The following is a 27,210-nucleotide window of genomic DNA, read 5'->3' on the forward strand; positions in this document are numbered from 1 at the left end:
CAAAAATTGCCAAATCTCCCCTGGGGGGTTCACTAGCCCCTGGTTGAAAACCGCTGATTTATACTTACTGATCTGGAAAGATCTCCAAGACAGATCACTGAGAGAAAAAAGTATGTGGCAAAAAAAAAAAACCCCCACAGCATTTTATATGATACTATCTATGTAAAAAAAAAAAAAAAGTATTGTACACACCACAGCTCCATAAATCCATATTGTATATATAAGCACATCTAAGTGGTCTATAAAGTCCAAACTGTTAGCAGTGGTCACCTCTGTGGAGGGGGACAGGGAATAAGGGTCATAGTGAATTTTGTTTATTTATTTATTTATTTATTTATTTGAGACAGAGTTTTGCTCTTGTTGCCCCAGCTAGAGTGCAATAGCATGATCTCAGCTCACTGCAACCTCCGCCTCCCAGGTTCAAGCGATTCTCCTGCCTCAGCCTCCTGAGTAGCTGGGATTACAGGCGCCCACCACCACACCTGGCTAATTTTTTTGTAATTTTAGTAGAGATGGAGTTTCACCATGTCGGCCAGGCTGGTCTCGAACTCCTGACCTCAGATCATCCACCCACCTCAGCCTCCCAAAGTGCTGGGATTACAGGTGTGAGCCACTGCACTGGGCCAATTTTGGTTTTATTTGTATGGCTGTGTTTAAACAAATAATGAAAATGGAAGTGTATTTGGTATTAAAATTAGTAAATGAATGGAAATTGAAGATACGGAGAAAGCACATGCAAACTACTTCTGACAAGGTTTAGTGGTGACAGTGAGGCAGAATTCAAGGAAGGAATTTTTAGAATGTGGGAAAATTGAGCACTGCTAAATTCAGTCAAGTTACAATTTTGTATAAAGCACTATGAGGAGGGAGTGCATATCTTCTAGAATGCTTCTACTTATTAGCTCAAGATTTCAATAATGCTTTGCCAGCAATGACTTTCTCACTAGAGTTAAATATGCATGAAATAACAGAATTCCTCTTTCTGTTTTTCTACCACATGTTTCTTTAATTTGTGTTTCTTTGGCATGTGTACAGCTTTCTCTAACTAAAGTGCTGATGCCATTATGGAAACTGTCACTCTTCAGAGTTGGAAAGACCCAAGAATAAAAGCTGACTCTGACTTGTTTGGTCTGGCATGGCTGGGGATACTGCAGGAGTATATTTGTTTTTCATTAATTTGTTTGTCATTTTTCTCCATGATCTATGGAACATTTATTTCCCCTGAAGCAAAAAGACCTGAAATGTCAAAGGTTTTTTGGTTTCTGCCAGGGTAATGAATTGTTGAGAAAAAGAGATTTTTTCTTATATGCTATTTTATTGTAGAAAGAGACATTTTGTGACCTTTTGCTGTTTTACAGTGATAATGAATTTTCTGACAGACTTGGAAACTTTGGGCTTCTATGTTAAAATAATAAAGTTTGAGGAATAACATTGACCTGGACCTTTGGAGAATTAATCAACTACAGATTTTGGAAAATTGATGACTTTGGTCTTTATCAAGACACTCTAGTTTGTTACTGTCATCAAGGCAGTACACAGATTTACACCACATATAAACATCCAACAATTAACTACAGACCCAAGTCCCTGAACAGAGATTTTGACACTCTTGGTGATGGGAGGTTTAGGCCCAGGAGACCTTCAGCCTGAACAGTGTTGCTTTGTTGCCTTTTTTCTTTGTTCTTTTTCAAAAATTTAGTTGCAAAAGTAATAGGTATACTGAATTGAATGAAAACGATACTAAAAATTATCCATAATCTCACCCTCTAAAGCTAACTGACCATTATAACATTTTGGTATACTCTTTCTAATCCTGTTTTTTCGTTTGTTTGTTTGTTTTTTGTTTTTTATTTTTTTGAGACGGAGTCTCGCTCTGTGGTCCAGGCTGGAGTGCAGTGGCGCAATCTTGGCTCACTGCAAGCTCTGCCTCCCAGGTTCACACCATTCTCCTGCCTCAGCCTCCTGAGTAGGTGGGACTACAGGTGTGTGCCACCATGCCCAGCTAATTCTTGTATTTTTAGTAGAGGCAGGGTTTCACCATGTTGGCCAGGATGGTCTTGATCTCTTGACCTCATGATCTGCCCGCCTCGGCCTCCCAAAGTGCTGGGATTACAGGCGTGAGCCAACACGCCTGGCCTCTAATCCTGTTTTAATGTCTATATTATTTTTACACAACTGAGATACTGAATACAAAATTTTATTATTTTGTGGTTTTTCCTTTCAAATATTGCATATAACGTTTTGTTTCTAATCTCAAAACTCTTTAAGGGAAAACCATAGGAACATTAATAAATTCTACCATTGTCCCTATGAATGTGATGATTAGGTCCATTTTTCATATGCTCTGAAATTATAGGCGTGTTTATGCTTTTATTTTTGAGAGGTGAGAAAACAGGCTCACTGAGTCCAAGAGGCAGGCCAAGCTCACGTAATGATGACACTGGGCAAGATGCTCTGTGTCCCTTGGAGACAGAGTAACTGACCAATGCGTGTCCCAGTGACTACTTTGACTACCCAAACAAATGCATGGTGTGTAATGCCAGGCCACAGAAATCTCTCAGCCATTTAAGAGGCATGAGCATGGGGAATTTTCCTCTTTTGCACACAGTAGTGGCACTCTTAATCACCTAGTTTCTCTACTAAAACTCTTTCTGGGGACTTTTTGGGGTTTGCCTATACCCATCCATAGTACTTCCACAAGATCAGAGGAAGTACTTGAAAGAAGTCAGAACCCATAGCCTAAGTGGGTTTCCCTAAGAATGTTCATAGGAGAAGAAGTCTGCTACCTGATTCTTGATTTCCAGGGACCTTCTTCTAGGGTGGTAGATACTCAGATCCTTGCCATTTTTTAGAAGCTTGGGTTTTCTTTCTGAATGTTCACATAAGGAGAAAACCAGGAACAAAAGGAAAAGAGACCAAGCTTCTGAGATGAGCTCTAAAATCTTCATGTCTTGCTGGCTTGAATATATCTTAAACTTTTTTTCAGCAAATGCATCCATGTTACTTTAGGATCAGAAAACATTTTGGCATTTGGATAATCTGAAAGATAATGTAAATTGCTATACAACTAGCTTAAACAGAAATTTGGGGGAAGAGATTATAAATACTTATGATATAATTTGGATATCTGTTTCCTCCAAATCTCATGTTGAAATGTGATCCCCAGTGTGGGGGGGGGGGGCACAGTGGGAGGTGTTTGGGCCAGGGGGGCAGATCTCTCATAAATAGCTTGATGCCCTCCTTGAGTCTTGTTCTGTTCATGTTTTAAAGAGCTGTTCTTTAAAAGAGCCTGGCATCTCTCTTGCTGCCACTCTTGCCATGTGCATACCTGCTCTCCCTTTGCCTTCTGTCTGAGGCCTCATCATAAGCTGAGCAGATGCTGGTGCCATGCTTGTACAGCCTGCAGAATCATGAGCGAAATAAACCTCTTTTAAATTACCCAGTCTCAGATATTCCTTTATAGCAACGCAAACAGACTAATACAATTTATAAAACTGTTCGAAATTCAAGGTCTTACATCCCTGTCTTTAGTTAGATATCTTAGAAAAAATATTTAGTCTTAAATACTCATACAAATATTTTAAATTCTAAAGATTGAGCTTCAAATTGGGTGAAAGTCCTCTAGACTAGGGGCTCAATATTCAAATTGTAGTCAGAGACCCAGCAGTATTGGCACCACTCAGGAGTCTGTTAGAAACGCTGAATTTGGGCCCCACCCCAGCCCGACTGAATCAGGTGATTCGTGTGCACATTCAGGTATGAAAGGCACTGCTTTACGTGTAGGGTAGTAGACCAGATGTGTGGAATGCCAGTGTTTTCACCTAGTATTCCAAGGTGAGTTCCTAGGACATGCAGGAAAGTTATTAGACCTGTTCACAGCCTGCTGTTTTCTTCCCCATTAATAGCCTAATTTCTGGTATTATCTTTTCATCATGACTTTACTAATCATCAGAATCTGCCCCCAACTGCTGAGAGAGACAGTAGCTCATAACTATCTGTGATTTTCTGAAGTAGGAGAACAATGCCAAGATTATTGTCCTCTTGGTTTTCAGTCAGGTTAAGATAGGCAGAAAAGAAGATGGCTGGTTTAAAAGCATTTTAACAGCTGCACTGGTAATATACTGCATTTTGACAGATGTGGTTAGTAACTCTAAGGAGTGCATTTTTCTCTCGCTTACTTTTGTTTCTAGAAGTAAAACAGCCTATGGGCAATATAAGTTTTCAGAAGTAGGCCTAGGGTCAGGAATGTGTTTGGTTTAGCAGTTAGGAGAATTTAAACTCAAATCCAGTTGGTTTTTAATTCAGCTTAATCACCAAAATCTGATAAAGTGCCACCAAGTTATCTAAAAGCAACAGATACTGCACAATGGAAGAGTTGATGTCATCCTTGGAGCTGCCAAACCATCAACAATTTGGAAAGCGATTTTAAAGGGAAAATGTAAAATATGAAAAATGTAGTTCTTAGCTTTGCTTACATGCTCTTCCAAGTGTCTATGATTTATGTGCATCTTTTTCCTTTCTTTTCTAAATTGGTTTTCACTGTCATTATTTTCATTTAAAAAATGTTTATTCATTTCAGCTCAGTGCAGGGTAAATGCTGATGTTTATAATTTGTGGAAAGACTAAGAAAAAAATCCCACATACATTTGAAAATATGCTTACAATTCAAAAAAGGGAAAGGTTTAGATTCCTTTTCGGTCTCTAACATTTGTTTTTTAAAACATTAATTGTTAACAATTAGAAATCAAGTACTATATTCTAACTTGTCCAAAAAATAACCCAGATCCAATCCTCAACTTTCTTTAAATAAAATGTATTTATGTCACAAATAATTCTTATATCTCAGTCAAAAGATAAGGGAAGGTAGTACTTAAGCTGACTTTCTCGTTCCTCTTTTATTATTTTTTTCTTTTCTGAGAAAGAAGCTAAAAGTCAGCTATAAGCACTGAACTATTTTTTGGAAGGAGTTTTTATAAAATGATGTAAAAGAAAGGATCTGAAATGAATATAAATAGTTCAAATACCCATGACTTCCTGTCTAAGTCATTTTAAATTTATACTAATGTCAGTTTCAAGTAAACCTCAGTCTCTTAAACTTGCCGTCAATTAAGCCAAATCTAAGCTTTCTTATGTCTCACTTTTCAAACGAGCGTTAGTTATTACAATCAAGTACCTCTGACATCTATCCAATCTTTCCCATAGATCTTTTTTAAAGGTTAAAAAAGTTAACCCGATGTCTTTCCTTTTTCTTTTTCTTTTTTTTGATGGAGTCTCGCTCTGTTGCCCAGGCTAGAGTGCAGTGGCACGATCTTGACTCACTGCAACCTCTGCCTCCTGGGTTCAAGCGATTCTCCTGCCTTAGCCTCCCAAGTAGGTGGGACTACAGGCGTGTGCCACCATGCCCGACTATTTTTTGTATTTTCAGTAGAGACGGGGTTTCACCATTTTGGTCAGGCTGGTCTTGAACTCCTGACCTTGTGATCTGCTTGCCTCAGCCTCCCAAAGTGCTGGGATTACAGGCGTGAGCCACCGCACCTGGCCCCTTTTTTCATTTTTTTCTTTAAGACATTTATTCAACAACTACTTATTGTGCTACTGTTCTAGATGTTTGGGTATAGAAAAGAACGCAAAAGACTAAATTGTCTGCCCTCATGGAACTTGTATTTTAATGGAGAGAGGAGGATGATAAATAAATATTTAAAAAATAATTGTGCCAGATGATGATATGTGCTCTAAAGAAAGGCAGGTACTGGGGGCAGGGGGTAGCTACATAGTGCCTAGAACACAGTGCACTGTCAACAATGGTTAGTTTCTTTTCTTTATTGCTCTCCATGTGATTTCTCTCAACTCTTTTTACTTAATCGTGTATATTCTCTAGTTCAAAACTGCTTCTGTGAAGGCATTTAGGAAAGAAAACAAATAGCACAGGTGTTACCCCTCACATATTAAAGGAAGAAGCTAAAGCTGACTGCAAGCTCTTTTGCTGGGAAAACAGTATGATGCCCCCAAAATAAGTGAGAGAGACACTAACAGACTTCTACAAACATTCCAAATTTGAAAATAAGGGCAGGTTACAGGGCAGAATGGAAGCCTCCAAGGGGGAACCTCTGTGGCTGCCATGGGTCAGGAGCATTAGGAATCACCTACGACAGGAAGCCCCAGAGCGTCCCTGGCATATCAGAGGGAAAGGGCACCTACAGGGGGTTCATCCTAATAGGGGCACAGCCAGCTGCATACCTAGAACAGAGTCCAGATAGTGACAAGAGACTGTAAACCTGGCCCCAGATCAATGGCTCCATCAAATAGAGCCCACCTAGACATGATTTTCTCTTTCTAGGATGGCCCACTGTACCAGTCACTTCTCATCCATAGGCTATTAGACCACTAAACTGGTTATAAATATCTTATATAAACTACTACTCCTGCCTTTTTTTTGAGACAGAGTCTTGCTCTGTCGCCCAGGCTGGAGTGCAGTGGTGCACTCTCAGCTCACTGCAACCTCTGCCCTCTGCCTCCCCGGTTCAAGCGATCCTCCCACCTTAGCCTCCCTAGTAGCTGGGACTACAGGTGTGTGCCACCATGCCTGGCTACTTTTTTGTATTTTTTAGTAAAGACGGGGTTTTGCCATGTTGGCCAGGCTGATCTTGAGCTCCTGGCCTCATGCAATCCACCCACCTTGGCCTCCCAAAGTGCTGGGATTACAAGCATGAGCCACTGTGCCCAGCCCCTCCTGCCTTTATACTTGAGATTATTCTAACACTTTGCTGAGATGGATTCCAAGGACAATCCAGCTATATCATTTTTAGTAAAAGCCAGCCTACAAAGGAAAATTTATATTTTACCCATATGACTGAATCAGGCCCACCTAGGACTTCCTCTTGGTTGAGGCACTTCAGGGTTTGGGACTTGGATTACATCTATCAAATCCTTTCAGGCAGTGCCTAAACCAGCCTTTGTTTGGATAATTGGGAGAGAAACGGCTAGACTTTGACTAGGGCTGTCATTCCAAAGAATTCTGGGACCCACAGTCCTAACTGGAAAACAAGAGTCTCTACAAATAAACTCCCACAATTTCTGAAGTTTTTTTTTTTTTTTTTTTCTTACTTCACTGAGAGTTTCCGGTCAAACAGGAAGTGCTGAAACCCCAGCATCTATATAACCACCTGTGGAATTAGCAGATTTTTCTTTATTCTGGGATTAAAATAGTGCAGACACAAAGGGACTTTCCTGGGGACAACAGCAATAGCTGTTTTAAAAATTCTACAAACTAAGAATAGGAGGGAGTTTTCTTACACTGATAAAGAGTATTAAAAAAATCTGCAACCAATATCATACTGAACGGTGAAATGTTGAAAGCTCTCCCTAAATAGAAATAGAAAAAGCCCATGAAAATATTAAAAATGCTTATTTCTGGGTAGCAGAATAATAGGTTTAGGGTGATTTTTTTTCTGTATTTTTAAAAATTTTGAGCTTTTCTGTATTTTAAAAAATTTCTTGCACCACCCCATCTATTATTTGTACAAAAGGAGCTTCCCTGTTGCATACAGGATGAAATCCCATCTCCTTAGTGTGACATATTGTCCTTGTTTAGCTTTCCCATCTCTTCTTTCATGCCTCCCCTTTGTCCCCCAAATAGGCTCACACACCTTTTGCTCATAGCCTTTTCTATTTCCTGTGATGGTCTTTTCCACCTAGGAACTTTTTGAGGTTCAGCGGAGGTGAAAGAGGGCCTGAGTGGTTTAGCCCTCCTTCACTGTCATAGCAACTATCAGACTCTGTGGAAATGATCTGACAATTAAGTACAACTTGTAACGTGTCTACCACCATAGCTTTCAACTGTTATCTGATTTTCTTTTAACTTGTTGTATGTTCTTGTTCTCTCCAACTAGGTTATAAGCGACTTGTTGTATTTTTCATAAAGTCTAGGGCAACAGAGCAGGTATTTGTGGTAGCAGAATAATGGCCCCCTAAAGATGTCCACATCCCAATCCCCAGGACCTGTGAATATGTTAGGTTACACGGCAAAGGGGCATTCAGGCTGCAGATGGAATTAAGATTGCTAATCAGCTGACTTTCAAATAGGGAGGTGATTCTAGATTATTTGTCCAGGTGGGCCCAGTGTTACCACAAGAGTCCAGAAAAGTTGAAGAAGGAGGCAGAACAGGTCAGAGAAGATGAGATGATGGAAGCCAGGTTCAAAGAATGTGCTAGAAAAGGACCCAACCTTCCATTGCTGGCTTTGAAGATGGAGGAAGGAGGCCATGGGCCAAGGAATGTAGGCAGCCTCTAGAAGCAGGAAAAGGCAAGGAAATAGGTTCTCCCCTCAGCCTTTGGAAGGGACTGCAGCCCTGCCAATCGGTACCCTGGATTTAGTCCAGTGATACCCTTGTCAGACTTCTGACCTACAAAACTGAAAATATCCAAAAAATACGAACATAGAGTGATGGTTAAGTATTGGTTGTTTCAAGCCATCGAGTTTACCGTAATTTGTTTGATCAGTGATAGAAAACTGATATTCTTTTCCTTCATTCACATTAAAATCAAGAAAGATAAAACCAAAGTTGTTGAAGTAATGGACAAATTTAAAGATATCCTTTTTGAGAACAACTTTCCTAATCACTCCCAAATGCTGTCACTTCTTCATTGTCCTTACTGCTTATATTATATCACTTATCATTTGTTCTACTTTATTTTATAACTGTGTTAATATCCTTTCCTGGGCATATGTTTTCCTCTGATTCAAAAGAATCTTTAGAAGCAGGGGCCATATACTCATTCCCTAGGTATTTGCTGCCAGAGGTAACAGACTTCAGTCTATAAATGCCTGATTACTAACATCTTACATTATGGGTTACTAAACAGGCCATTTAGTTTGTTTTCAACAACTTCCCAGAAATGTTTTCAAAAGTTTTATTTCAGCCTTATACACAAGCACCCTAAAACACCTAAAAATTCTGACAAGGTCAATAAATATTTACAAAGTAGATTTACTTTGTAAAGTTTAATTCCATTGGATATATTCCCTTAAATTTTATGAGGTTTTATGTTTTTACAGAATTTTATGGTAGACTCTTTCAAGAAAGGTGGATATATTTAACTTTATAGATGGTAAGACTGGGGAACTGAGGTAGGAGAATGACTGATCCAGATTGGGAGAGGAAAAAAGGAGTCTGGACACCCCCAAATCTTTGCCAGACCTGGGGATGCTCCAGGGTGGAAGATGGAAGGGGCAGGGCCACTGGACCTGAGAGGGACTGTTTGGAAGTTAGTCTGCTTTTGTGTTGAAATTCAAAATCAGCATAGAACCTTTAATCAACTATAATTAACAGGCTACACTTGGAAGCTATGGCTAAAATTTCTAGGCTCTACCAGAATTAAAGAAAAGTAAGCAAATAAATAAATGGTCAGTTGGAAATGAGACAGTTTGGCATCAAAGTAACCCTGGGGAAAAAAACAAAAGCTGATGTGCAAATGGAGTTATGGGCCACTAACCACGTGGTGCTGTAGAGAAGGGATCTGGTGAGGCAGCTGGCCCTTGGTCAAATGGCCTAACTCCAGATGCACGGCCAGGCCAAGCCCTTCAGGTCAGCTTCTGTGATCTGGCTCAGAGAAGCCCTGAAAACGTTGCTTACCCTGATTTCTCCAAACATAAAATTGGGGCAGTGGGATTTGCCATTTCTGCATAGCCTAGGCCAGTGGTGAGAGTTAATTAGTGTTTTTAAAGTGCTGTGGATTTGGTTTGGTTTATGTATTTTCTCGGGATGAAAGCCAAGATGCCAGCACCAAGTGTTAACAGTGAAGGTTTCATGTGTGCTCCTTGAGATGTGCTGTGTGAAGTGGGGTGGAGGGGATACAAGGCTTGTGGGACCGCCTTTGGCATCAAAAAGGCCACATATCCAAACAGACTTTAGTGCTCCCCAAAGCGGAGGGGCAGACTACAAGCCTTTGAAAATTAAAAAGGAGAAAGCTATCTGTGTTTTGGCTCTGTGATTGAGGGCATGTAGCAACCCACACCAAGGAAAATTTGACGAGCTGCTAAAGACAAATATTGGCAGCTAGAGACAACACAAAATTCTAACTGCTCTGACCTAGTACAAGCAGGCACGGAAGCAGCACCTCCCACTCTATAAGAACCCAGCAGATTTCAGATATTCCAGGCTTGCCGGAACCCTCCTTGGAGGTGGTTTTCACAAATAAAGCTTTATGGCTTTATTCCTGATTAAGGAAGTCATATGTGCTCATAATTTAAAATTAAAACTGGAGAAATACATAAAGTGAAAAGTGCAACTTTCCCACCTTGCCCCAATCCTAGCAGCCAGAATGTAATTATTGTTCACTGTTGTTTGGACATATTTACAGGAGATATTGTTATAATCGTTCCCAACTTATAGGTGATGAAACAGATGGCTGGAAGAACTTACCCACAAGCTCACAGGAAATAAGTCAGAGCTGGTATTGAATAAAACCCAGGGCTTTCTGGCACCCCCAAACTCTTACCTGTTTTAGTAGGTGACACTGCCCACCCCACACGCGGCTCCCTCATCCCCCCAGCACCCTCCAGTGGAGTGAATACAAGGCACTGGCAAGGCTTCCATGACTAGCTCTGCAAGCAGAAGCTACCATCATCTGCAGAGTCAGATTACATGTGAATCTAGCAAGGCTAATGTCACTACTCAACCCATTTTTCCAGCCTCCTTTAAATGAATCATGTCCCATCAACATGCTGTGATATAGGTGAGATGATCGTAACTCAGATCTGGGTGCCCTTCTCCCACAAGACAAGTGTAGGACACAAAGCGATGAGACCTGCGAAATCAGTAGGACATGATGTACATGCCGGGTCTGAACAGCCCTGAGTTCCAGTTCTGGTATTTAACAGCATGCATGACCTGGTGCCTCAGTTTCTTCACCTGGATTATAAAGAGTGCACAAACTGCCAAGGGGCCCTTAGCCTCTGGCATTCTGTGCCACGTTGAGCAATCTGTAGCAGGGTGAGCCCCATGCATTCCCCCTAACTCTTGATTCTGCTTAATATCTAATTTCAGGCTGAAAGAAAGATGCCTCTGTGTCACTAGTTCTCTAATATACCCAAAAAGAAATAAAAATGCCTTGAAAATGATGTATGAAATTACTATTGTTCTCGTTAGATTGATTCTAATCAAATCAGCTAATGATAAATTATTCATTTATTAGCATGCATTCTTTCAATATGTATTAATCTCTTATACATAAGACACTGAGAGAACTATACAAATGAAGTCTTGCTCTCCTTATAGCTCCGGATGGGGAAAACACATGTATATAAATACTACACTATGAGGCAGCAAGAGCTCACTGTCCTGGGAAGCTCCAGAGAAACTCAAGGGACTCAAGTTCAAAAGAATCAGAGAGGGCTTCATGGAGGAGTAGGAATGTGCACTGAGCTCTACAGAAGGGGCAGGGCAACAAGGGAGATAAATAGGACTGAAGGAGGGCATTGCAATGGTGCTGAGTGGTGGGCGTTGTAGGAGGGCTTGCTGGTAGACAGCTGGGAACCACCCACAGCCTTCCAGCAGGGTGGGGAGAGGCTGTGTCCATGCCCTCTTCCAGACTCTTCCAGACTGGGTTTTAGCCAGACCTTTAGGTTTGGCTTTAGCCTAACTGATCTCGAGTATTTATAACAGTACCTCATGCATCCCAGGCCATCATCGTTTATTTATTTACTGAATAAACAATCTTGGAAATGGCAACATAATACTGGGAAATGGCTTTGAATGTCGCTCTGAGGAGGAAACAGGGAGCAGCTCCAAGCATTCCAACCTGGACGACTCTTGGATCTCAAGCATGGATTTGGCAATTGCACCACAGAAAATGTGTATGTGAGAGAGGAGAGGGTGGGAAGAAGGCTGTTCTTTCACCCTATAATCATGAACAGAAATAACATCTCATTAGAAACTTTAAAGAGAAGAGGGCCTTTAAATGAAATAGTAACAAAGCTGTGTGGAATCACTTTGAAGAGCTGGCCTTTGGTGGGGTGGAAAATGCTAACATCTGTCACTGCCCTTCATCTATAATCAAGCTTCTACCAGCAGAATCTGTGTGTCTCCTCTGTGTGCGTACGTTTTAAATATATACATACACCTATGTTACATGATTGGATGTGTGTGTTCCAGCCATCATAGAATGCCACGTCTGACTTCCAAAGTGAGTCGTGGTCTCAGATGGGGCAGGATCACTACTGCAGAACAGCCAAGATCAAGCCCGGCACCTGCAGGATAGGTGTATATGTTTTTCCTCAGGCAAAATAATGCCTTTGAAGCAGTTCTCCTTGTGGTCTGAGCCATGCTTGCTGGGGCCTTGGGGGAGTGTGGAATTTGGGGCTGGAGCTCTCCTTAGAACCACATAGAGCTGAATTCAGATCTGCAGGACCTCGTGCCTACCCTGGGATTATGGCTGTTCCCCAACACTTTAGAGGTTTCCAGGCTTTCCCACTAATCAGCTTCAATGGTGCTACTCCCCAGGCTCTCTCACGGGTCTCTTACACTGACCACCCTGTGCTGCTACACAAAGACAGATCAGCCTACTAGAAAGAAGTATTTTAAAGACATGGAGGAATTAATAATTCTTAGGAGTTTTCTCAGAAGGGAACAAAGGAAAAGAGAAGCGTATTATCTGAACAGAGACCAAAGCACTTCCAAGGTTACTTCAGAACAAAGCCTTCAAAAATGAATAAAAAGTCTCCTCAAAGCACACAGGAAAGCAATTACATCCCACACTCTGACTCTGGTCATGAAGCTGGGAGGCAGGGGAGGGAGGAAGGGGATAAAAGCAGAGCCAGGGTTGGGGCACTGAGATAACCAGTGAATGATGAAACAATCAGAGGGAACATCCCAGAAAACAGGAGCAGAACCGAACTCAGAACGGCAAGAAGAGGCAGAGCCCCGGACTCAGAGGGAATTCAGGCCGAGCCAGGCCAGAGGCAAAGGCTTTATAAATCTCTATCTGTCTATTGAGGAGGTCCGGGGAAAGGGATGAAGATGGGCAGGGAAATCCCACATCATCTTTTCTGGCCAATCTTTTCAATGCAGGGAGCGATGAGGGTGGGCACTTAGAAGCTGAATGAATAGTTTCAAACACCTGTATATAATGTCAATTACAACTTAATAAGTGACTTGTAGCTTCTAAGTTATTTTTACTTAGGCACAAAAGGTAGGTTTGGGGTTTAAAAGGAGTATAAGTGGCCATCTGGAGGTACTTTTAGGCTCAGGAAAGGCTGTAAGACAATAAAACAATGACTTTGACAGGTTGATCTGTTTATCATTCATTAGCAGATATTTACTGATATTAACCCAACAACTTACTATGATGTTAGGTTCTGTGCTACGGAGACCTTATGTGCATATGGCAGTAAATGAAAAAGATAGAGACCCTATTCTCATGCGGTTTCTCTTCAGTTTTGAAGGGAGGGAAAGTTACATTTTATTTATTTTTTATATTTTTGAATTGTGGTAAAATACAAACAACATAAAATTTACTATCTTAGCCATTTTTAATTGTATGGTACAGTGGCATTAAATACATTCACGTTGTTGTGCTGTCATCATCACCATCCATCTCTACACCCACTCAACAATCATGCCCCATTCTCCCCTCCCCACATCCTCAGGCAACCGCCATTCTATTTTCTGTCCCTATGAATCTGACCACTTTAGGTACTTCATGTAAGTGGAGTCATATAGTTTTTCCTTTTGTGACTTGCTTAGCATAATGTCCTTAAGTTTCATCCATGTTATAGCACGTATCAGAATTTCTTTCACTGTTAGTGCTGGATACTATTTCATGGTATGTATGTATATATATATATATGCATGCCACATTTTGTTTATTCATCCATTCACTGATGGACACTTGGGTTGCTACTACCTTTTGGCTGTTCTGAGTAATGCTGAGTAATGCTGCTACAAACATGAGTGTATAAATACCTGTTCAAGCCCCTGCTTTTAATTCTTTTAGGTATATACTCACAAGTGGGATTGCTGGATCCTATGATAATTCTATCTTTAATATTTTGAGTAATCACACAATGTTATTGTCCATAGAGGCTACACTATTTTGCTTTCCCATTAACAGTGAACAAGGGTTCCAATTTCTCTACATCCTCAACAATTCTTATTTCCCCCTCCCTCCCTTCCTCCCTCGCTTCCTTCCTTTTTCCACTCTCTCTCCTTTTCTTTCTTTTATTTTTTAAATTGTAGTCATCCTAATGGTATAATTTATGTATGCATCCTTGAGACTTTATGCTTTACTGCAGAATGGTGAATCTCCTGATCTATGAGAGATTTGGTGACCCCTGGTGTGTGTGCACGTTTCTCTGTGAATGTGTACGTGTATCAATATTTTGTGCCAATCTTTGAGTATTTTTACTGTTAGTATCCAAGCCACAACATACCATATGTATGTGACCATGAAAAAAATCCTGACTCTACCAGCAGGATGGGCCTCTGGGCACCCTATAATTTGACTAGGGGAATGGGGTGTGTGTTGGCAGGGGGTGGGGGAGGTGTAGCTGCTGAAATCCAAGAGGCCAGCTTCTGGGGGCATGTGGTGCTAGGCAGAAGGCAGAAATCTCCTAGGAAGTGTGTAATGCCTATTCATATGATTCAGAATCAGAGGAGACATTGGTCAACAAACCCCAGGATGACCCACTAAGGGAAAGAGGAGATAGAAAAGTGGATTGATACGGTGATGTTTTAGAACAGAAATCAGAAAGGTGTCCAGCATGTAGTAATAAACTCATAAAATAATTCAAATTCCTCTACTGCATATAATGTTTCTAGCATTTTCTCTTGTGTTCATCTATTTATGATCATGCCTTTGGCAACATCACTGCTTATCAATGGACACACTCCTTCTAGCAGGCAGAATAAGGAGAGAAGCAGAGTAAGCAGATTTGCTCCTTTGAGGTCCCATTCATATAGAGACCCACAGAACACTGAAGCCAGAGGGACCTTGGAGATCATTTAATTGCTTCTTTACTCCACAGGTGAGGAAACTGACGAAGTGGCTTTAGGGAAGGTAGAGGTGGAATGCTACCTTCTTCTCCCGCAGTAAGCACCAACGATCTGGGAAGAGCTGGAGTGAGAAACCACAGAAATGCTTCTGTGATAACACTGACTCCATTCTTAACCCTTAGTTTACACCCGAGATTGGCTGCTTCTGATTTAACTCCACAAAAGCCTCTGTGCTCTATGAATATGATATCCAGACTTGGCTGTCCCCTAAGTACATGTTTCTTTATAGCTGGATTTAATTTTTCCTCATAAATGAATTGCATAGAAAAGGAAACGGGCTTGTATCATCATCCTAAAAAGGAGCAAGCACCCAAAGATAGCTCTTCTTTTTTTTTGCTTCTTTCTCTCAGTAGAGTGAAGTGAATATAAAAGCCGGGTAGAAAAGGCCCATGGGATTGCCATGTGTGAGGAGGTGGGTGGCACCTTGCTACCTGCAGGCACAGATAGCAGAGAACGCCGTGTGTGTGTGAAGCAACAGTGAATGTGGTTCTATATCCTTGCAAGAGCTGACAATGTCCTTCGTTATCTGCAGGAGTCAGAGCAGGAGTCCCAAGCTGGCGGGGAAGCCAACATGAAGGCCTGGGTGGGCTCCAGAGAGGGGAGAAAGAGCAGCAGAAGGCCAAAGAGGATCCCTAAATTTGTGGTGGCAGTACTGGGTCTTATAATTCCACCACATAATACGTAGGAAACTGAGTTCAAGAGAAGTAAATGTCCTTACAGTCTACGGGTGGCAAGATTAAGAAAATTTTCTATTCTAATTTCCGTGCAACTTTCCTTACCAACTTTTACACTGGAGAAACCTTTTGCCTGTGCTGTTATTTTGCTAGGGCCCTTTAGGTAAGACAGGAGAAAGCACAGCAAGTTGCACCAGGAACCCTGCAGTGCACAGTGCTGTGGTGATAGTGTATTCATCCATCCTTCCATTGCTATAAAGAACTACCTGAGACTGGATATAAAGAAAAGAAGTTTAATTGGTTCAGGGTTCCACAGGCTGTACAGGAGGCATGGCTGGGGAGGCCTCAGGAACTTAAATCATGGCAGAAGGTGAAGGGGAAGCAGGCAAGTCCTACGTGGCTGGAGCAGGAGGAAGAGAGCGAAGGGGGAGGTGCCACACACTTTCAAACAACCAGATCTCATGAGAACTCACTCACTATCACAAGAACAGCAAGGGGGGAATCCATGCCTATGATCCAGTCACCTCCCGCCGGGCCCCTCCTCCAGCAGGGGAGATTACAATTCGACATGAGATGTGGGTGGGACACAAATCCCAACCATATCACACAGGAGTATAGTTCTCAAGCTCCTACTTCAAATGCCAAACCAAAATACAGCTTAGTGAGTGAGGAGTCTTAAGGTTTTTCATTTGTAGGTGGAATGTAGCAGGTGAAGACATTTACAACCATAATAATGTGGGTGGCATATTCCACATATCCCCTAGACCTAGGTTATACTGGGCTTTGCAATGCACTAAATTACTCAGAAAGTTTTAAAGCCGGTCCTGCCTCCCCACTATTCTCTTCCAGCCACCCTTAAGAGATTTTGGTATGACTGAAACATATCTCTTAGGTGTATGTTAGGGGTAGAGAAAAGTTTAGGAGTGATTGATGTAGCCTCACAGTAACTAGTCACAGCTCTGTGATCAGCTCAGCTGATCAACTTACTTCCTAGCACCTTCTAGAAGAGGTTTTTAGGCCAATAGAAATATAATGCAAGTCACTTATGTAAGTTAATTAAAATTAAATTTTCTATTAGCCACATTAAGAAAGGAAGAGGAGAAAAGTAAAACACTAACAATATATTTAATTCAATATATCCAAAGTATTATCCTTTCAACAAATAATAAATCTATAATATTGTATGCATATAATACATAGGTGTACTAAGTCTTCAAAATCTGATGTATATATTCTATTCACAGCACATCTCAATCCACAGTTAAGTACCCAACATTTTAAGTACCCAACAGCCACATGTGGCCTGTGGCTACTATACTGGACAGCACAAATCTGGACTGTTCTTACAGTCCTTAGTGCTCAAACCTTCCCCTTGCCTCTCTCACTGACATGCGTTTACTCCAAAAGAAATAGAAATTTATCCATGATGTAGCCATTCTCGCCTGTCTCAGGGCCCTTTCCTGTCCAGGTCTTAATGTGTCCACTTGGTCTTTATTGCATCTCAACTCTCCAATTGTCCACTGAGTCATCAAGTAATCATTACTGAGTGCCTTGCAAGCTCCCAGTATTTGTGTTAACTGACGAGGATAAAAAAATACAAGAGACGCTGACTTCCAGGAGCTCTCAGCTTGGAAATGCAGACACAAACACGAACACGTGAGGGATGCTATACAGAGACACATGCACACAGGAAGGAGTGACTGCTTCTTCTGGGGCTCTGGAAAGCATTCACAGAGGGGGACATGGGGTTGGGTTTTTAAGGGATGAGAGAGATTGTAGAAAGGTAGAGAAAACGTGTTTCAGGCATAGGGAAAAGCATATTCATGACAGTACGATGATCTGCACAGAGATGACAAGTGTCTAGGAGGTGAGAACATGACAAGGAGTGCCTGGAGTGAGGCTGGCCGGGCAATGGGCCCTGAGTGCCTGGTGACACATTTAGAATGACTGTGGGGTAATTCTCTGAGCAGGAATCTCTGAGCAAGAATATTTTGTGGTGAGCTATAATGCAGTCTGGAAAAAAACAAAGAAGTAAGGAGAGCCTGAACTAAGGGGGCAGCAGTATGTCCAGAAATGAGCGGATGGGAGCCCCCATGTGAATAAGGGAATATAAGGGCACTGTTTGCAAGATGAGCATTATGATGAAAGCTGTGCAAAGGGTCTGATTGCTAAGGCTTTCTATGCCCAAACTCACTATGCTGAGGGCATTAGGGCCACTTGCATGGTATTTATACAGGCCTATTAGAGTCCGTTGTGATCCGGGAGCACTACATGCATGCCTGCTCTGAAGGAAATGGTAGGACTCTTTACAAGTTAATTTAGGCAGAAGTCAGAATCAAGCTGAATCACTTCCAGGACTGCTAGGAAAGTGTCACACTTGTGACACCCAGCAGCTGTTGGGCAGTACCTGACCAGCCCAATCAGATAATGTGGTTGCTCACACTGCGCTGGAACCCAACTGTGGCTTATCTGACTGTAAGTTTTCTGGAAGGCGACTCTGGAGCTCTCAGGTAAGAACAGGGCAGCAACATGACATCTACAGTGAGAAGGAGCCTCAGAGATGCCATAAGTTCTTCTTTTGTAAATGGGGAAGGCTGGGGCAGGGAGAGTTCAATGGCTTAAAGGCTAGTAAGCGGCAGAGCAAGAATAGAATTCACCTTTCTTGTTTCATAAGCTGGTGTTCCTTTCACAGCACACTGCCCTCTGAGATGAGTAGAAGATATGTCCTGAAGAACTGTTTACCTTTATAGCAACTCAGGAAAAAAGAGAAAGCCAGGCTAGAGACACACTAGGTAATCAAACCATCTTGGCGGGCCAATTAGATTTAATCTAGTAGCAATGCACTGGTACTCACATGGTGAAGAGTCCACAAAGTTCGGGTCGATATTATGCAGCAGCTCAATTCTAGGGGATGGGCTTCCTTCACTGGAAAACAATTTTTAAGGGAATGTTAATTTCCTCTCTCTAATGGGCATGAGTTATTTTAATACTTCCCTTCCTTGTACTTACAGGAAATAACAAACCTGCCAGTTAACAACTCTGTCATGAATTTGGAGGTCTCCACAATCACAGCTGGTGCATCTTCAAGTAGTCATCATTTGTCTACATTGACCGAACCCTTTACATAAGAACTTCAGTATCAAGCATATGATGATATTTTTAAAAAATGATTCTGGGACCCTTTGAAATAAATATTGTGGCCTTATTTAAACATGACCATGTTTTACAGCAGAGAAATGAGAACTCAAGGCACCTCATATAGACTTCATACTGAACACTTACAAGTAAGTGAAGAAACTGCATCTGCCAAAATGGTGGCACCAATATTACAGATGCAACATGCCTCTTAAAGAGTAACCTACATCAGAAAAATTAATGTCCTCCATGTCCAAATTTGCAACATGGATCTTAGATTTAATATAAATACATGAGAAATGCCTAGATCTCTTTAAGGCTTTAAAAAATGTGTACACACAAATACAATCACAACCTACATTTGTGCTGAAAAGTGACTTGGAGATCGCTTTGGTCAACCCCCTCTTCTTACAAATGATGAAGGTACATAGTAAGTTATTGGTAGAATATTGGGTTGTGTGACTCTCAAAGCAGGGTTCTTAAGAAATTGGGAGCATAGCAGGGTTCTTAAGAAATTGGGGACATAAGCCGGGCGCGGTGGCTCACGCTTGTAATCCCAGCACTTTGGGAGGCCGAGGCGGGCGGATCACGAGGTCAGGAGATCGAGTCCACGGTGAAACCCCGTCTCTACTAAAAATACAAAAAAATTAGCCAGGCGTGGTGGCGGGCGCCTGTAGTCCCAGCTACTCGGAGAGGCTGAGACAGGAGAATGGCGTGAACCCAGGAGGCGGAGCTTGCAGTGAGCCGAGATTGCGCCACTGCACTCCTGCCTGGGCGACAGAGCAAGACTCCGTCTCAAAAAAAAAAAGAAATTGGGAGCATAAACATCACCAGATGTACGTAGGGAGCACATTAGGCACCCAGGTCATTTTGCTAGTGTAGACTCAGCCTTACAGAAGTAGCTAAAAACAATTTAAATCATTGAGGGCATACTGAGGACTCCCTGATAATCCAATACAGTTCAGCTAAGTACTAAAGGTTGCAAAGTGCTGTTAACACCACAGGATTCATACATAATCTAAATAATCAATAAGGCTCCTGATGTAACCAAGACATGGTTTCGGGTGTCCCAGTGTCCACACCCCAAACCCACAGTTAGCTGTTGATAGCAGTGGTTTGGGATTTCAATGCCCAATACCATTTCAAAAAATCTGGATTGTGATTCATAACTTTGTATTTGCCAAGTAAGGAAATATAAAAACAAATCTTAATTGATTAAAACAAAACAAAATAACAAACTTCAACTACCATCACCATTCTTTTATAAAATAAAGTTAACAGCACAAAAGGTAGGAAAGACACAATCTCAGAATAAATGACAGCTCCTTAAATTGAGCACATTTAACTTTAGTATTCTATAAGATGTCATTGTCCCCCTCTACTCCATAAAACACAGTGATCAGAGAGAGTGGAAGGGAAATACTCAGGGGTGCCCACGGTCCTGGGACAGCAGCAGCAGCACTGCAGGGGTGGGGGTGGGGCATATTTCCCAGGACTTTTCTTTTCTCATTTTCTTTCGGAGACACTTAACTGCCTGAATATCCTGGAGACTATCAACCACTCCAAAATGCCAAGAACTAGGGTTTGATCCCAGAAGCTCTGAATGGAAGTAGGAATGATATGTAAAGAAAATGGTAAATATGAGAAAATCTAAATAGAATGATGATGATGTCTAATTTGTGGGCTTAAAACCAAACAAGTATGCCGGGTACAATGGCTCATGCCTATAATCCCAGCACTTTGGGAGGCTGAGATGGGAGGATCCCTTCAGGCCAGCCAGGAGTTTGAGACAAGCTTGGGCAACATACTGAGACCCAGTCTGAACCAATAATAATAATAATAACTTGAGCATGGTGGTGCATGCCTGTAGTCCCAGCAACGCAGGAGGCTGAGGCAAGAGGATTCCTTGAGCTCAGGAGTTCAAGGCTGTAGTGAGCTGTGATCACACCACTACACTCCAGCCTGGATGACAAAGTGAGACTCTGTCTTAAAACAAACAAACAAATAAAACCAAGCAAACAGAGTTAAAATCCTCAAAATAATAGCAAGCAAGGAAAGGAAATCAGAATGAAAGCATTTTAAAGTACTTATATTGTTTGGAAGTGGGGTAAAGCTACTGATTAAATTTAGATTTAGCTAAGTAAAACTTTTGTGTTAAATTTTTAGGGCAACTATTAAAAATAAAGGCTTTTTCTGGACTATAGGTTGAAAACTCAAAAATTTCAGGGCCAATATATTAACATATAACTACTCAGCCTTAAAAGTAGAGTTCACTGTAATGCCCCAAAACATTAGGCACAATTAAATAAAAATATTTTCCTAATAACTTTAGAGAGAGTTTATATACATATTCTTCATTCATGTCATTTTTTCATTATTCAGAAGAGTCACAGGTATTTTAAAATAAGTAAATTTAATATGATGAGATGATTTTTTGAAATCAAAGGTTGTATATAATCCTAGTTGACTGTTTGTTAGGAAAAATCTTCATAGGCAGAATCATCGTGATGCAAACAGGAGCCAACCCCTCCAACTATCTTAAGTATGTGTGATTCTACTTTTAAAATGCACTCATAAGAATATTTTGATAAGGATGTGGTTAGAAATATGGGCCAAGAAAACACAATATATGACAAGTGATTGAAACAATGACCAAACACCATTAGGGACTTCCTGAGGGGGAGGTAGAGAAGGATTGTGGATTTCCATTAATAGTTAACACTTTATTAACACATATTCAAGTAATTATACCCTCCACCACGACACACACACACACACATCAACTCAACAAGGCACAGAAACTGCATGGTTAATTTCAGTGCAGACAAGGGTACAGTGTACTGATACTGCAACCAAGAAGGTGGGTTCAAGTCACCTGAAGAAGACAATCTGGGGGCATGGGACAGAAATGGAGCTTGTCAGAAGGAGAGGAAGGGGTGGGTGATGAGAAATCTCAAAGCTAACTCTGCAAGCCTCATAATGTTGCCTAGGAGATATTTTAGAGTCATAATTTTGAAAAGACCAGTAAATGGCAGAGACAATGGTCATTAGAGAGACATGGCTGATTGTTGGGGAGGAGAATCCTCAGGGCTGAATGCCATATATAGGAAGAGCATGCCCCAGACCCTGCGCAGGGCCCGCTGTCTACTGAGGAGTTAAAATTTCCCCAGACCGAAGAAGCTGGACATGGGTACACAGCTTGGGAAGAAATGCTCACCACCATATTAATAAACTTTCTCTTTATAAATTCAAAGAAAGGGAAGTTCAGTAAATACTCACATGTTTTCAGCGTTAATTAAAAAACCCTCTTAAGAACCCACAAATTCTTGGCCACTTAAATTTGAGTAGTCTCCAATAATCATATGAAAGATCCCCCTCTTGCATTTAGAAGGAAAATGCCTGGTGTGTGGTGAGTTTTTTGTTTTTGTTTTTTTTTTCCCCTGTTTTTTTTTTTTTTTCAGGGCAAACGTTTTCCACTGTTGTCTCACTCCCATCCCTTCCTCACTCCTCTGGAAGTTTTTGACATCAATAATCTCCACTTTCTTATGCATGTTCCTCTATCCTTCTGTTAAAAAAAAAATAAGAAAATTTTATTAACCATCTTATTTGCCATTAGGTATCTTGTTTTTTACAGTACTCATTCTCAAACTTTGCTGCACATTAGAATTACCTGGGAAGCTTTTAAACCTCAGATGCACAGGCTGCATCTCATACCCGTAAGATCACTGGCGGTGGAACCCGAGCATCGGTACGTTTGGACTCTCCAGGTGATTCCAATGTGCAGCCAAGCGTGGGAACCGCTGCTCCTAAGCAATGCTTCCCAAACTTTAATGAACATATGAATCATCTGGGGAGCTTGTTAAACTGTGGATCCTGATGTACTTGAACTGAATGGGGCCTAATAATCTGCATTTCTAACAGTTTCCCAGGTAATATTGATGCTGCTGGTCTCAGGACCACACTTGTAGTATCATGGTTTGAGGAAGCCTCCTGGAGTCCTTCCACATGGGATCTCAACCCTTTTGGAGTCTCTTAACTTAAAAACTTATTTGGATTAGGGCTGATTCAAACATAATGATTCTCAACCTTGGCTGCACAATACAATCACCTGGAGAACTCTTAAAAAATACTGATGCATGGGTTCAATCCCAGGAGATTGAGTTCATTGGTCTGAGTTTCAGCCTGGGCATAAAGATTTATAAAACTACCCAAACTTAGCTTTATTGAAGTATAATTTTAAAACCATACAATCACCCATTTAAACTGCACAGTTAAATGTTTTTGGTATATTCACATGGTTGCACAATCATCAATGGTCTAATTTTAGAACATTTTTATCCTCCCAAAAGAAATACTGTACCCATTAGCAGTCATTCTTCATTTTCTGCTTCACTCCCCTCCCCAGCCCTAGCCAATCGTTAATCTGTCTCTACAGATTTGCCTATTCTGGACATTTCATATAACTGGAACCATACAATACTTGGCCTTTTGTGGCTGGCTTTTTTCACTTAGCATAATGTTTTCAAGGGTCATCAATGTGGTAGCATGCATCAAATATTTCATTCCTTTATATGGCTGAATAATATCCCATTGCTTGAAGATATCACATTTTCTTTATCCATTTAGTTGGTTAATATTTGGATTGTTTTCAATATTTGGCTATTATGAATAATCCTATTATGAACATTTGTGTACAAGTTTTTGTGTGGGCATTCGTTTTCATATCTCTTGGGTCTATAACTAGGAGTGGAATTGCTGGGTCATATGGTAACTCTACAACATTTTGAGGACTTGCCAAACAATTTTCCAAAGCAGCTGCAACATTTCACACTCTCACCAGGAATGATAAGTGTTTCAATTTCTCCACATCTTTGACAACACTTATTAAATGTGTCTTTTTGAATGTAGCCCTTCTAGTTGGTGTAAAGTGATATCTCATTGTGATTTGATTTGCATTTTCCTAATAATTAATGATGCCGAGCATCTTTTCATGTATGTATCGGCCATTTATATATCTTCTTTGGAGAAATGTCTATTCAGACCATTTGCTCATATTTTAATGGGGCTACTTGTCTTTTTATGATTGTGTTGCATGAATTCTTTATATATTCTATTTGCAAGTCCCTTATCTGATACATGATTTGCTAATATTTTCTCCTATTCTGTGGGTTGACTTTTCACTTCCTTGAGAATATCATTTTGAGAACACAAGTTTGCATTTTGATGTAGTTCAACTTATGTATTTTCTCTTGTGTTGCTTTTATCTAAGAAACTACTGTCTGACCCAAGATCACAAAGCTTTACTCCTGAGTTTTCTTCTAAGAGTTTTATAGTTTTAATTCTTACATTTAGGTCTATGATCCATTTTCAGTTAATTTTTGTGTACGCTGTGAGGTAGAGATCCAACTTCATTATCTTCTTTTTTTCACTTTTATTATGTTTAATTGACACATAAATATACATATTTCTGGGCTACAGTATATTTCAATATATGTGTACAATGTGTAATGATAAGTCAGTGTAATTAGCATAACCATCACCTCAAATATTTATCATTTCTCTGTGTTGGGAACATTCAAAATTCACTCTTGTAGCTATTCAAAAATATACAATAAACTGTTGTTAATTATAGTCACTCTATAGTGCTATAGAACACTAGACCTTATTCCTCCTATTTAACTGTACTTTTATATCCATTAACTAATCTTTACCTATTCTCCTCTCCCCTACCCTTCCCATCCCCCAGGAAAAACACTACTCTACTCTCTACTTCTATGAGATCAACGTTTTTTTAGCTTCCATGTATGAGAACATGTGGTATTTATCTTTCTGTGCCTGGCTTACTTCACTTAACATAGTGACCTTCAGTTTCATCCATGTTACTGTGAATGACAGGACTGCATTTTGTTTTACGGCTAAAGAGTATTCCATTGTGTATATATACCATATTTTCTTCATTCACCCACTGATTGACCCTTAAGTTGATTCTATATCTTGGGTATTGTGAATAGTACTGCAATAAATATGGGAGTGCACATATCTCCTTGATATACTGATTTCATTTCCTTTGCATATATACCCAGTAGTGGGATTGCTGGATCATATGGTAGTTCTATTTTTAGTTTTTTGAGGAGCCTTCATATTGTTTTCCACAATGGCTGGACTAATTTGCATTCTCACCAATGGTGGATAAGAGTTCCCCTTTCTCTACAACCTCACCAGGATCTGTTATTTTTTAACTTTTTGATAATGGCCATTCTAACCGGGTTGAGATGATATCTCATCGTGGTTTTAAATTTGCATTCTCTCATGATTAGTGGTGTTGAGCATTTTTAAAAATAAATCTATTAGCCATTTGTATTTCTTATTTTGAGAGGTGTCTATTCAGCTCATTTACCCATTTTTAAACTGGATTATTTGGGGTTTTTTCTGTTGAATTGTTTCAGTTCCTTAAATATTCTGGATATTAATCCTTTGTTGAATGAAGAGTTAGCAATATTTTCTCCCATTATGCAGGCTGTCTGTTCGCTCTGTTGATTGTTTGCTGTGCATGAGATTTTAGTTTGATATAATCCCATTTGTCTATTTTTGCTTTTGTTGCCTGTGCCTTTGAGGTCTTCTCCATAAAATCTTTGCCCAGACCAATGTTCTGAAGCATTTCTCCTATGTTTTCTTTCAGGAGTTTCATAGCTTCAGGTCTTATATTTAAGTCATTAACCCATTTTGAGTTGATTTTTATATATGGTGAGAGATACAGGTTTGGTTTCATTTTTATGCATATAGATATCCAATTTTCCCAGCACCATTTATTGAAAAGACTGTCTCTTCCTCAAAAAAATTTTCTTGGTGCCTTTGTCAAGGATCAGTAGGCTATAAATACACGAATTTATTTCTAGGTTCTCTATTTTGTTCCATTGGTATATGAATCTGTTTTTACACAAGTAACATGCTGTATTGGTTACTATAGCTTTATAGTATCTTTTGAAACCTGGCAGTGTGATGCCTCCGACTTTGTTCTTTTCACTCAGGATTGCTTTGGCTATAGGGTCTTTTGTGGGTCCATATAAATTGTAGGATTTTTAAATTTCTGTTGAGAATGTTATTGGTATTTAGATAGGGATTGCATTGACTCTGTAGATTGCTTTTGGTAGTAAGATCATTTTCACAATATTTATTCTTCAAATCTATGAATATGAGATATCTTTCCATTTTTTGTGTGTTCTCTTCTGCTAGCTTGTTGCTGGCATATAGAAATGCTACTGATTTCTGTATGTTGATTCTGTATCCTGCAACTTTACTGAATTTGTTTATCAGTTGTAAGAGTTTTTTGGTAGAGCTTTTAGGGTTTTCTGTATATACGATGATATCATCTGCAAACAGGGACAATTTGACTTTCTCCTTTCCATTTTGGAGGCCCTTTCTTTCTTTCTATTGCCTGATTGCTCTGGCTGGGACTTCCATTACTATGTTGAACAAAAGTGGTGAAAGTGAGCATCATTGTCTTGTTTCAGATGTTAGGGGAAAGGCTGTCAACTTTTTCCCATTCAGTGTGATGTTTGCTATGGGCTTATGATATACGGCCTTTATTGTGTTGAGCTGTGGTCCTTCTATATCTAATTAGTTGAGTGTTTTGATTATGAAGGGATGTTAAATTGTATCAAATCCTTTTTATGTATCTATTGAGATGATCACGTGGTTTTTATACTTCATTCTGCTGATGTAATGTATCATGTTTATGGATTTGTATATGTCGAACCATTCTTGCAACTTTGGGATAAATCCCACTTGATAATGGTGAATGATCTTTTAAATTTATTTTTATTTTTTGAAATGGGGTCTTATTTTGTTGCCCAGACTGGAGTACAGTGGCTTGATCATGGCTCATTGCAGTCTCAATCTCCCAGACTCAAGCAATCCTCCCACCTCAGCCTCCCTAGTACCTGGGCTATAAGAGCATGTCACCATGCCTGGCTAATTTTTAAATTTTTTGCAGAGATGGGATCTCCCTATGTTGCCCAGGCTGGTCTTGAACTCCTAGGTCCTGAACTCCTTGGCCTCCCAAAGCACTGGGATTACAGGCATGAGCCACCACACCTGGTTGTGAATGATCTTTTTAATGTGTTGCTGGATTCAGTTTGCTAGCATTTTGTTGAGGCTTTTTGCATCTATGTTCATTGAGGATACTGGCCGAAAGTTTTCTTTTCTTGTTGTAGCTCTGTCTGGTTTTGGTATCAGCATAACGTTGGTCTTGTAGAATAAGTTTAGAAGAATTCCCTCCTCTTCAATTTTCTGGAAGAGTTTGAGAAGAATTTTTATGAGTTCTTTAAATGTTTTGTAGAATTCTGCAATGA

The 27,210-nt window shown here is 40.3% G+C and overlaps 1 protein-coding gene across 2 annotated transcripts in view; it reads right to left on the reverse strand.

The window, feature by feature from the left end:
* The window catches only part of ARSB (arylsulfatase B), a 193,133-nt gene that overhangs the window by 40,852 nt on the left and 125,071 nt on the right, over window positions 1–27,210 (reverse strand). Inside the window, exons 6-7 of one of the 2 annotated variants that reach the window (XM_055297912.2) lie at window positions 18,579–18,649; window positions 216–11,898 (exon numbers count right to left, since the gene is read on the reverse strand). In XM_055297912.2, the coding sequence (XP_055153887.1) occupies window positions 11,894–11,898; window positions 18,579–18,649 (76 nt within the window). In that variant the 3' untranslated portion in view covers window positions 216–11,893. Of the gene's footprint in view, window positions 1–215; window positions 11,899–18,578; window positions 18,650–27,210 lie in introns of those variants that run through there. The other variant, XM_055297911.2, reaches the window with a different exon arrangement.

Source organism: Symphalangus syndactylus, chromosome 11 (assembly GCF_028878055.3).
Source record: "Symphalangus syndactylus isolate Jambi chromosome 11, NHGRI_mSymSyn1-v2.1_pri, whole genome shotgun sequence".
Classification (NCBI taxonomy): domain Eukaryota; kingdom Metazoa; phylum Chordata; class Mammalia; order Primates; family Hylobatidae; genus Symphalangus; species Symphalangus syndactylus.